Source organism: Cariama cristata, unplaced genomic scaffold, assembly GCF_000690535.1.
Source record: "Cariama cristata isolate BGI_N322 unplaced genomic scaffold, ASM69053v1 scaffold5752, whole genome shotgun sequence".
Lineage (NCBI taxonomy): Eukaryota > Metazoa > Chordata > Aves > Cariamiformes > Cariamidae > Cariama > Cariama cristata.
In genome coordinates this window covers 22,695-35,702 of record NW_009605375.1, presented here as the reverse complement: position 1 = coordinate 35,702, position 13,008 = coordinate 22,695, and the positions used below count along the sequence as shown (strand labels likewise).

Below are 13,008 nucleotides of genomic sequence, written 5' to 3'. Positions count from 1 at the left end.
AATCATTTGCATTGTCAGCTTTTAAAATCCCTTCTATTTCTGATACACTTTTTTGATGCAGTGACCAGAAGTGAGTATCACAAGTGGCAGCATACCGTATGTTGACAATAGCATTGTAGTATTTCCAGTGTTATTTCTGTTTTATTCTATGGACATTCACATATCTAGTGTACTTTTTAACCAGTGCTGTGCATGCCAAGAAAAGGTTTTCATTGAACTGTCTACAACGATACCAAGATATTTTTCCTGAGCAGTTACAGTTCATTATATCAGCCAGCCAGGTGCGTTATTAGACTCTTGTTTCCAAGGTGCAGTACCTTGTATTTGTCAACAATAATTTCATTTGCTCCCTTGTTTATCTGTCAGCCAGACTTTTTTTATTCCTTTTCAAACTTTGCCTTTTCTAATCTTGATTCACGTACATAAGGTTGTATCATCTACAATTCTCTCACCCACAGTCATCGTTTTGTGCAGATCACATTTGCTAAAATATGCACAATTCCACTCTTAGTAATGGAACACCCCTCTGCTAGTCTTTTGTCACACTTAAAATTGCTAATTCCTTCCTACCCTTTGTTTTACTGTCTCTTGGTGAATTTCTAATTTGCCGTAGTACATCACATTGCTTAATTTATTTGGCAGTTTCTCAGTCAGAAGCTTTGCCAAAGGCTTTTTTAAAGACCAAATAAATTTCAACTGATTCTTAAGTCCATGATTTTCCTGACATGCTCAAAACATCTCAGTAGTAGAACACATGATTTTCTTTTACAGAAACCACACGTTCTTATCGTATCACATCATTTGTATCATTGTATTTTTTTCTGTTACGTTCTTTTGTTGACGTACTAACATTTCTGGTATCATAAGCAGTTTCCTAGATCATCTTTCCATACTTAAAAGCAACATCCCTGCTGATCTACCAGCCAATTTAAGTCATGGGAAACACACAGTGGCCTGTACGGATGCACCACAGTTACAAATACATGTGATCCCACCTAACAGCATGAGGGAAACAGTGACACAGACACGTCCTACAATTTTGTAGTACTGGTGAGGTAGGCCTTTTCTTTTTCCCTTCCTTCAAGTTGGGGTAATGCTTTGCACAGACTCTCCCTTCTAGTTATGGGGCACAAGAAGGGAAGGATTGGCATTCGCCTTTCTTTTGTGGGACTTAACATGGTTTTTTGGTTATTATTTTTTTAAACAGAATCAGAGGAACTTTTTTTCAGAGAACCTTCATCCCTAAGGAAAATCGGAGCATAAGGCGGTTGGGGTGCTGAATCCATTCACTGCTATATTTGCTTCTGGCTACTCACTCTTTATTTACTTTCTCTGACCTAATTATCAATTTTTTTCTTTGCCTACTACAGGTTTTATTTTTCTCACCAAATTTCAAGTGGATTAACATTTCCATGAGGGGCATCTTTTTAAGCAACTACTACAACCAACAACTACTACAACCTGGGCATTTAGCCATACCTGCCTATTCACTGATTTTTTTTTGTTTGGTTGGTTTGGTTTAATTTTTTTTATTTTAATCTCTTTTAGTAAAATGCCACCTTCTGCAACTGCATTTGAGTATACCTGAGAGGTCTCCATTTTGCATCTATCATGTGCCTTCTGCTTTTTCATTTCATGCTCTTGTCTGGCAAGTTCCCTCATTTTTAAAATATTGCACTTTCAAAAGTTTAATGCTACGGTGCTAGTTTTGATATGATCCTTCCCCTCAGGACACATACATTATTTATATAGTGTTTTCCTTTTGAAACGATTTCCTTGCTTTGCTTGAAAGCAAAGGAAAAAAAAAAAAGCCTCTCTGCAAGGCTGGACAGAAAGTTTCTCTTTTTTCAGTTTTTTAAGATTTAAGGTATCAATGCATATCCTGACTTATCCTTGTCTCACATGCAAAAAAGTGACAAGATTGAAAGGCAGATACCTGAAGTCACTTGTGAGACTCAGGGCCACAGACTTCCCTTGTAGAAAAGCTGTGCACGTTTGCATTACCTCCCCTCGGCTGAGGGTAATGGAATCACAGGCACCTCCCAGGGCTCTTTAAGGTTAGCTTAAACCAAACTAAACAAAACCCCCTCCCATAAAACAGTCAATCTCCTTCTCCCAATATGGTGAAGATGCTTTAAAATAACCTGTCCCATACTTCACCAAAATGGAGTAGGAATGCTTATTCAGTTGTCTGACCCTAGCTGAGGAAAAAAGAGGGAAAAGCAAACAACTAAGGGGTAGTGAGCACCTGGCTACGTTCTTCAGGGCCTTTCCTTATTCCCCCTATCATGTAATTAATAGTCTCTCCCTAATCAGGAGGCTGATTATAACCCTCTTCACATTACACATGAACATTAATCTATGATCTCACTTCACTGTCCCTCTTCATAAGCAAGAGAAGCAGGAAGATCCTGTGATTGACCTGCTTGCCCTGGCATCTAACTTTTCTGTTATGCTTAATCTTTCTTTTCCTCATTTTCTGTCATACCATCACGCTTCAGTGCGCGTTTACAATGTCAAACTTCTTTCCCACTGCTAGAAGAGCTGGCTCACCCATTTCTGCCTTATGTCTATAGCAGCACAAGGAACATTTATAGATATTATTTTTGGCCATATGCTCCTCTTCCTCATTCCCCGTTCTGAGCGCTCAGGCTAATATCCTGTTGCTTTCTTGGAACATATCTGTATGATCTCACAGCCTATCCGTCCACCAATTGCTGAGGAAGATATGTACATGATCCAAAGACACCAATTGGCCAAAGTTTGACTGATGCTTGTGGTATTGCTCTGAGGTAAATTTAATCCCTACTTCCCTACCAGCAAAAACAGAAAAGCCTGAATACATCTTGCTGAATTACACCACCCCTTCCCGTTGCTTTCTGTAGAAGAAGTACGTAAGATACTCCCCTCTCTCAAGAAGAAAACAACATATTCCAACTGAATATATGTTTAGATAAAGAGAGAGGAGGATTCAAGCACAACCCTTGCTGCCTGCTTGGACAAGACACCTCTCTCAGTTACCTACTTGTTTTGTCCAGCTTCGTCTTCAGTATTCTCAGCACCCCTGGAAACCCCACTACGAAAGCAGAACCATGTCCCGAGATGCTACCCCCAGATTCCTGGGAACAAGGGCCAAAACTTGTGGTTATGCATGTACTATAATTTGTCTCCAAAACAGACTAATAAAATTCCGTGCTGTGTCTATTTTAGGATTTTTCTAAGGTGCCTATTACTGTGGAATTTAAATGCAATATAACAATTATAGATAACACTGTGTGCCTTAGAAGGCAGTCTACTCAGCCTCCCTTGTTCATTGTGCGTCTGTGTGGAAACTTTCCTTCTGCTTCCCTTCTTGCCTTTCATTTCCTCGCCTCCAGTTGTGAGTTGGTCCTGGCAAAGTGCCGTTACTGGAAGAACGCTTCATCAACATGGTGGGTAGCACATGTAGATCTGAATATGGGTCAGGGCTGGAATTAATCCAGCTCTCTATTAAGATTTTTCTCTAGCAGGGGACAAGACATCAAAAATGTTGGCAATGTTGTATTCTGGGTTGTATTCTGGGTCAATCAGTTTGACATGTTATAATTACCATAAAATTACACAGTATTTATATTATACAGTTATTATTCATTAACCTAAAGATACACACAATAAGGAAGGCCCATATGGACACACACAAACCACTCATGGAAATTACATCTCTAAATAACCAGTGTCAACGGAAAATGCCTACAAGAACCTAGAAAAAAGAGGAGGCACTTCAGCTCATGGCTGTGCTGCCTAGGAGGAAACAAAGACAACACTATTAGATTTTGAGGACTGCAGCTGGACAAAACACCTCCGCAGGTTTTGCCTATCATCCTTATCAATAGAACATAAAACCTGAAAACTGAAAAGCAGCATAAAGGAAAAAAGCTTGGCTTGTGATAGCATCCTAGAATAAAAATTGGCTTATAATGAATGACAAACACCATCCTAATTTTGAGTAGCCTTTTTGATTTTGAAAAACGTGTCTTCACCTGTAGCCACAGTTCACTCACGGGAAGGGAGAGAGGTGGAGAGCTAAAGGCAGCTCTGCCTTCATGGGTTGCCTGCCAGGAAGGAGATAAGGCCAGGCAGCTCCCAAAGGATGCTAGGACAATGAAGAGAACCAAAACATCCAACTGGCATAACCAGAATGCTGCATCCTAAGCAGCTCCCAGCTGTGCTGCACCATTTCGGTGGCTTACTGTTGGCTTACATATGTGTCAGTTATTATAATCTCATACTTATTTACATACAGATTTAAAAGCAGCACTTTTTTATAATTAGAAAAGAAATCTGATATTTTTTATTTTTAATCTTGTTATCAATTTATACTTTCACCAAAGGGAATTCAAATTACATCTGACACTGTTGGACACATGACTAACATGCCCCTACCTCATTCACCTGCTTTGATTTTTATGTGATGCAAAATATTTTTAAGAATGGCCTACTCAATTGAGAAAAGTGTATGAAACCCATTGAAATTGAGGTAAAACATTATCTTTCAGATTCTTGTGCTTGTGATCTTTACATCTATCCATAAGACTATAACGAGGACAAAAGACCAGATACAGGCCACCTATTTTTGTAAGACAACTGCCTTCATCTTAAATAGGGAGCAGTTTTACCAGCAAAGACCACTGAGTCCATCATGACCTGCATGACCGGACTGCATTGACTGAGGAGACTTCAGATCTTACCTCTGTAGTAAGGCTAAAGGGGGCTGTAATCTCTTATATTGTGTCAAGTAGCTCCGGGTCTCACTTTGACCTCAGTGATGTCTAACTGAGCATTACTTGGTAATAATTACCATATTACCAAATAATTAACACTACATGTTATGTGTTTGTACAAGGGGTCTGTTTTAAGATGATATTGGCTCAGTTAATGACGGGGTTTATGTTAGGTAGGAAGCAGAAAAGAGCACAACTGCTTCAGATAGCCATTAATTCGATAGCACACAGGGACAGCGAAAAAGTACCTAATTTTCTCCAACATCCTGCCTGTGACCACCTATGGAAATCACCATGCCAAAAAGGCCCTCAACCTGCAAATAATAATTCCAAAAAGGCAAAAAAAGCAGAGAACAAGAATTTCTGCAGGGAATAATAGGGATGTCCTTTACAAAGCAGGGGACAACAACAGGTCTTTGCCAGGGAATAGCAAGCTTTGAGGTGATGCATGCTTCTGCGCAGGCTGTCAACAACAAAAACCAAAAAACCTTTCCTATCATGCTGTGTTCCCATTCTTCCTACTCATCTTCTACTTAGGACAGCCATCCGTGCCCTCAAGTCAACATGGAACACCAAGCCGTAAAAGAAAGAGCCATAAACAACAAACCTACTTCTACCTGATAAGGATTAGCATGATACACCAAGGATGCCTGGGAATAGTGTATTGCTCCACAGTAGGAGCGTTAAGGGATGAGGCTTCAGACTTTCCAGGCATGATTTCAGACCTAGCAAAGACCTGAAATACAGCAAGATCTGCTGTTGTGATCAGTGGAATCAGCTGAATCATTTACACTAAAGTGAATAGTTGCTTAGGTGTAAGCAAGGTTAGACTCCTGTCTAGTGACTGCAGATTCTGCAACAGCATATATAAAAGCTGAAAAGGCATTTCTGTCCCCCTCCGCATCAGTCTGGTACTCTGATACACACATTTGTCTAAAACAGACAAAATACTAACTATAATAAAACATTTCACTGTTATTATAAAACTCAACAGTATTAACAAGGGAAACTTTTTGCACTTCAGCTTCTTCATCCACGGGCTAATGGGACAGGTACCATTTCTACTTCACCAAGCATGTTCTACAGCTTGCAAGACCAGGCATTTTGTATGTTGCAGTCATGCAGTACTTCTGCGAAGCAGACAGAGAGTTTCTTTACATTTTTATATTTTTCTGTATGAACACAGATGATGCTTCGTTCAAAAGGTCACCTTCAGTTTGAGCCTAAAACTTAGGCTGAGTTAAAAGCATGCTTTAAACTTAATGGAAACACTTGAAAACAAAACATTACAGCATAATCTGTCATTCGTTTTGGTTTGGATGCTTCACTGCTGAAGCGCCTGCAGTTAAAAACTATAGTAAGAAAAAAGTTTAAACCGCAGGCCTGTCTGTAGAAGGTAACAGAGATCCCCTGCTAGCGCTGCCTGAGTTGGTATGCCCACTTAGTGTGGTGCAATGGCACGCAGAGATACCAGCTGGCATCCTGAAAAGCAGCACTGCAGTGTTTGCATGGTGTCACATCTCAGCTAACATCCATGCTTCTGGTGGTTCCAGGTCCAGAACTAAATCAGTCACAGACAGCTTGTGCTGCACCAAGTTGACATAACCCAAGGCAGTTTCCACATTGCATAAAATGGGAAGGCAAGCAAAGGAAAAAAAATTCTTTCTTTCTCTTTTTATGGTCTCTTTATTTAAATAAAGGCATCATTAGTACTACAACTAGGGAAATTTTGTTCTTGCAAATGCAAATGAAATAGGTTTGTTATACTATCATTTTTGATTGATGATTCAGGTGTTTTGATTGTCAGTAAACACTTGCCTTACCTTCATGTGTGATTTGAGATTGTCCTTGCGTGCACAGCGAAATGGACAGAGTGGACACTGATGACTTTTCAAACCTGTATGAATCACCATGTGCCTTTTCCAATAACTCTTCCTCTTGATAACCAAACCACAGATCGGACATTGGAAAGGTTTTCCTCCTTCTTCTTCTGAGGCTTAGCAGAAGGGAGAAGAAAAAGAGAGGATCCTTTACAGCCACTTGTCGAACACTTTCCCTTTGTAAACATACTCAAGATACCATTTTTCAATGCTAGAATTTCATCTGCAAAGAGACACATCAGTTAAACAACAACATGTACCAGAAATTTCAGTTCCTCTGCCCTGCATATCCCTTTTCGCCTTAATCTAGTTATCCTCCCCCTAAGAAAGGTCACCATAATTTATAAAGGTTAATGTCCCAAACACCCTTTGGCTCATCAGTAGAGGATGCTACTCTATCTCACCTGGTCCTAATGTTCCTTATAATTTAACTGAAGCGAGATGGATGTCTCTCATAATCATCACTTTGCAGCTTCATTTCCTATCAAAGGCTGGTTGTAGTAGGGTATGGAAAATATGCTTAACTGTTAAAAAATGATCCATTTCCATAGCTGATAGTCAGCCAGCAGGGGAGCGGGATATAAAGCATAGAACAACTGACAAATTAAGTGAAAAGCATGCTGGTATTGCGTATCAGATATATTGAACTCCAGAAGTGAACGACTTCAGAACCCCTGCTGTGGAAACCGTTTAGTTATGGCTCGAGCAGATGCTGCTGCAACTTCAGCCATCAGGGGTCTTCAGGTCATGGGTTTCCTTCTGCTAAACTAGTTGCCAAGGCTTTAAGTTTACTGCCTTCCTAAATGTTTGCACTCTGATTTACTGCCTGGTTCGTCTAAGGAAAGGATTTGGTGGCATTTATCAGGCAAATATGGTTAGTCTACTGAGCGTGGAACCATTGCTAGGTTGAAGGAAAGAGAAATTCCTCGCTGCTGACTTTACACGACTAACCATCCCTTCATCCTCTCACCATGACTTCTTCTACTTATAAAGAAAGGCCTAGTATAACTGTGGAATTGGAAGCCTTTTTCCTCACTGTAAAAGACAGACTATTTTCAAATATCCAGAGCTCAGCAATGTGCATCCTGCCATTTAGAAATTCTCTCAGAATATTTCATCTCATTATTATTAGTTATTTCCTACTGATAAGGATAGAGCAAACATCAAATTCCCTTGGTGAGGAACTAAGTGATAAAAACCTCCAGCAAGATTTGTCATATCCTAAAATACAATTCTTGCTATTAGGTGGGAAACAAAAACACCGTAATTCAACTGATTAGGTAGTCATTATGTAAGTATAAAAAAGGACACATTGTCAAAGCACGCACTTCTGCAAGTTCAGAAATTTTCCTCATGAAATACTCTATCACACTCAACATATCAAATTGTTCCCCTCTCTGCACCTCTAAAGAGTAAGCCAAACTCAATGCTATAATTGCTTGCGTTTCAGTTTTTAAATATCTTTACTTACTTACTTCACAAATGGTAGGAGACAGAGAAACCACAGAAAAAAATATTTTGGTAGCACTTTTACCTATCACTACTTTTCCTTCTATCATATCTTTTCTCCAGTCTCCGGTTATCATCACAAAGGATCCGGAAAAGAAATGTGTAACAAGCTATTACCTGTTTTCCACCTCATTAAAAATAAATCTGCAAACAAGATGGATCAATAGTAATTTAGCACATTACAAAATATGCAAGGAACTGGACTGAATGCATGTGACTTCACCAATAACAATGACAATTAATGGTACACAGGAATTATGCCAATGCTCTCCAAAGCTGAACCATGTTAGCTCTTCACTACACACCATAAACCTCAGCATAAGAAAGAAAATTGTGGCCTTCAGCCTTCCTTCATTTATATTGACGTCTATTTTATGTCACACGGTGTCAACTAGTTGGACAGAGTGACTCCAGTGAGGAGAGAATCAGCCAGTGCTTCCCAAAGAAGGTTCAGGAACAAAATTGCAAGCATCGCAGGCAAAAAATTACACCAAACAAGCATCCAGTCAGCAAAAGAAGGGTCTGCCACCCATACTCTTTCAAAAACAACATCAGAACTTTAACAGAGATTCCAGGCTTCCTTTTAAATTTCATCCCAAACATGTGAGCATTTTATAAAACTGGCAATATTAACAGACTGATAGAAAAGCTAGTCTTCTCTGTAGGGCTTTACTATAACCTATGCAAATAATGATTAGGTCCACCAAACCTGACATGCGGTTTCAGAGGTGACTACACTCTGGCAAACCATGGCTCCAGCTTCTTGCCCGAAATAATTCTGAGCAAATAGCTCAACGTGGTGGACAAAAGAGCAGCAGGTATACTCTTGTTATTAACTTATTCCTCTATAAATAGCCTCCATCTTTGCTGTTCCTTACTTGTCTTACATCTAATTAATCTCACCGAGTATTGATCTCATAACCAAAGCTAGATGTTGCTGGTGGGTAAGTAAATCAGATTCATAACAACAAGGCAAACTCACCAATGCCTTAAAAGTTCAAAGTATGAAAGGGAAAAAAAACACCTCTCAAGCTACGCCTACTGGGAAAAGATGTCTCTCTCTGGGAAAAAGACAAAAAAACCCCACCCCATGTCTCAAGGAGCAATCAGACAGACACAGAAAGATAAAACATTACAACATGAAATACTATTTTTTGCTTTTAGTGCCATAAGGTCGTAGGTGCAAAAGGAATCAGGAATGTGCAACATTTATTTTCTTTGCAAATATACACCCTCAGCTGCTCTACTCAACTTTTACAGAAGTGAAGTCTTCAATCAAAGGTCACTAAACAGTGACCTCTTTTTGCAAGCTGCATTTCTCCATGGCTGAAAGAATCAAGGAGTCTGGCTTTCCATAATCAACACCCAGATACGCTAACCAACAGCTTGCTTTTTATTTTCAGTCGGTTAATTATTTAGAAAGGAAAAATTTAATAGCATACCAGAAAATGGACTTAAAGAACTTCTGTTATGAACATTACACTATGAAGTTTGCTTGGATGCCAACTGGCATTGGCCCAGTGCGTATGAACTGAAAGGAAACACCCTTCCTCTTGGGATGCTAGTCCCATATATTATGTAAAAAAAAAAAGAATAGTTGTTCCTTGGTTACCAAGGACCTGAGGCAGTCAGCCCCCATTGTTATCTTCTAGCAGCACAGTATGCTTGGGCCTTCAGCAAAGAGAATAGTTGCTAGGACTTCGCTGCATCACAGCTGGTTTACAAAGTGCCAGTACTACCAGCACACTGGCGTGCTGGTACAGAGCACGCCCCCGGTATAAGCTGCGCAGACAAATCCCACAGCTTGTTTGTCAAACACAGAACCTGGATTTTACCACAACCATTTACTTCTCCCCAGTAAAAACTTATGATGTGAACAGCTTTTTCTCCAGCAGGAAATAAACTAACAACTTCAAATAATTTTAACCTTGCTCCTTTTCTATACATTGCTGCCTTTCTTATACAAAGGCCAGTCTTGATGGGGAAAGTTACATTAACTTAATGCCCGCAGACACACTGGTGTAGCCAGTGTGGGTACTCTATTCCCACACGAAAGGGCCTTTTCTTGGTTTAGCTTACATTACTCCAAAAAGGACTTCATCTAAACTAATGAAAACCTTAGGCCAGACCCATGACAGGAATAGTTTGCCACTTTAATTGCCTTGGCAAAACACAGCAGCAAAGCATTTGTAGAACACATGTAACTCCGAGCAAAAATCTGGTACAGGCTGCACCTCATCGCCTCCTTCCTCCTCCTCGGGAGGAAGAAGCACTGCTGTCCATCCAATCGCTTTTGCCCTATGAGTTTTTACCAAGAGCCACACAGGGACAGATCAGAGCTCACAATATTCCTAAACAAAAAGGTTAGGTCAGAAAGATAGCAGTGCAATTATACAACGTCCACGTCAGGCTTCATGTCTGTACACTGGCTTGCTAAACCTGTACAGTCAAGCTAGCATTCCTGATAAAACTCAGCCTGATCAAGCTCTAATATTATACTGAACCACTCTGTGCATCTTGTGAAGACAGCTGACATGCTTCCTTCCCCTCTGCAGCAGAACACCACTCCAGGGAGAACACTGATGACACCTGAAGCTGTATGTTCTACCAGAAATATGAATCCATGACGTGTACTTTTTATAGAAAGAGATGAAAGAAACCTTATTTTTCCTTATTTCAAAGATGGATCATTTAAATTTCCCTGCATGGCTTGCCAGTTCTTGAAAGCTTTTGTTACCAAGACTGTTTCTTCTTATTCCCTCTAAGCCCGATTCCTTGACTGCTGACAGCTGGAACTGACGGAGGGAAATCAGAAGTGTAAAATGGTTCTTGTTGAGCAAATTAGAGAAATGCAGTTTGCTTTTTTTTTTAAAAAATGACAAAGGATTGTAAAATACCGAACTGCTGCAAAAAATTTTAATGAAAAGTGGCAACATAATAACATATTCTGGTAAATTAGGACAGGGTAGTAAGCGATTATACAAAAGTCCATTTGTGACAGAGACAGCAGGAGGGAGAATTCTCCCTTGTCCAATATTTCAAAAGCACTAGTTTTGTACATGCTCACTGATACCGTGAGCTCCCTAACAGGGATTCTTTGATCTTCTCCATTAAATATTTTTTGTGGACTTATTCTGAACTTGGCAAGAGAGGGAAATACCACTGTATGGAATAATAAAAAAGTACTGAACTGTACACTCGTATCTTTCAAATACAGAAACATTTGTGACAGTTTGGTCTTCATGTGGTATTTTAAAAAGCTTTTCCATTGTTTACCTAAAGTACCAATTCCTTATTCTCATAACACACGGAATCAAACCAAATCCAGACCCATTGAAGAGATGTTATAAAAGCCTATAGTAAAACAAATACATTCTACTTAGTGCCTCAAACGGTATCCGTACCTGTACTAGTGGGTTTGGATGCTCTTCCCTTAGGGACTGGCAGCAATAGTAATTCCAAAGACTGCGGCGGAGTTGCTTTCTCTTGCTTCATCTCTGAAAGCTGCAGGGGATCCTCAGCAACCAGTGATTTCTTCTTCTCAGCCAACAGGGTGCCTGCAGCCCTTGCAGCAACCTCCTTGAGAAGGGCAGCTGAAGAGGTCATGGAAGCCAGAGAAAGGAAAGAACTAGCCGGAGGCGGATGCTCCTGCCCAGGAGTCATGCTTCTTTCACTCACTTTCTTAGATAAAGCTGCTAACGTGGAGCTGGCTGACTGAGAACTAAAAGGTGAGGAAAAAGATTCGAATCTGATGGTGTCTTCAGTCCTTGAAAGAGATTTGTCCTGCAGAACAGCATTGGCTGCGGCTTTCAGTTTCAGGATAGCTGAATCAGGGGACAAACCACAGGTGGTGGTTGAGTTTGGCAACCACTTACCTTGATTCCATATAAAGTGACTACTTGCATTGTATTGGTCACTTTGTTCCTGTTTCTCAGCAAGCTTTCTTGCAAGAACACTTAGCTGCTGGGCATGATGAGCAGGTGGAGAGAAGGAGAGATTTGAGCCAAGATTCACAGGGGACTCGACTCTGCCGTTGACTGTAACAGCAGCATCCAGCTTGAGGGAGCCAGCCTCCAGTAGCCGCCTCAGGTTACTACTCAGTGGCTTATTTGGACCAGGAGGTTCTTCTTCACACAGAGATGACACATCAGGAGAAAGGTGCTCCTTGCTCTGTAATGTGTCTCTTAGTGCCTCATTTTCAATGGATCCCAGCTCCGCTGTGTTGCTGCTAGGAGTTGCACTTCCCAAAGAAGTATCTGGGGAAGTGGACTGCTCTTGGATTCTGTCCTCAAGAGACAACTTAAAGTTCTCCTGGACTTCTCCATACGATGCTTCTGAAGGAGTTTCTGAAGAATTTCCAAACCAGCGTTCTTCTTCACTGAGTTCACCTTCCACTTCTTCCTGCCTGGTACCATCTGTGAGGAGCCAAGATCAACAGTATTATTCACAAATCTGCGTAAGATAACTTCTTAGCATGAAATATGTCTGGCCTCTGCATGACCCTCCTGAACAGGCACCCAACATCCCCTTAAAGTGCATGGACTTGTCAGCAGCCTGGATGGAGCGACCAGAAAAAGTTTTTTGAAAGTAAGTCAGTCTTTCTTTTAAGATAAAATCATGACGAGCCTGTCATCTTTCAGTCATCATAACTAAAAGAGTTAAAACTGCAACAATACAAATATACATAATATATACTTGTATATTGCAAATATTTCATTATCGGTATAGTCTGTACGTCCTGCAAAATATTATGAACTCTGTGGTATAAAGCAGGGATTTAACAGGCCCAGAAATTACTGGATACTTGTGTCTTTGTACAGCTAGCACAGGCACGCCTTCAAAAGTAGATCAGGTGTGTA

The 13,008-nt window shown here is 40.4% G+C and overlaps 1 protein-coding gene across 1 annotated transcript in view; it reads right to left on the bottom strand.

The window, feature by feature from the left end:
• The window catches only part of LOC104158301 (zinc finger protein 827-like), a gene marked incomplete at both ends in the record, with an annotated part of 28,475 nt that extends 15,772 nt beyond the window's left edge, over window positions 1-12,703 (bottom strand). Inside the window, 3 exons of the mRNA XM_009695909.1 lie at window positions 6,584-6,756; window positions 11,554-12,564; window positions 12,667-12,703. Coding sequence (XP_009694211.1) covers window positions 6,584-6,756; window positions 11,554-12,564; window positions 12,667-12,703 — 1,221 coding nt within the window. The remainder of the gene's footprint in view (window positions 1-6,583; window positions 6,757-11,553; window positions 12,565-12,666) is intronic.
• Between the last annotated feature and the right edge of the window lie 305 nt (window positions 12,704-13,008).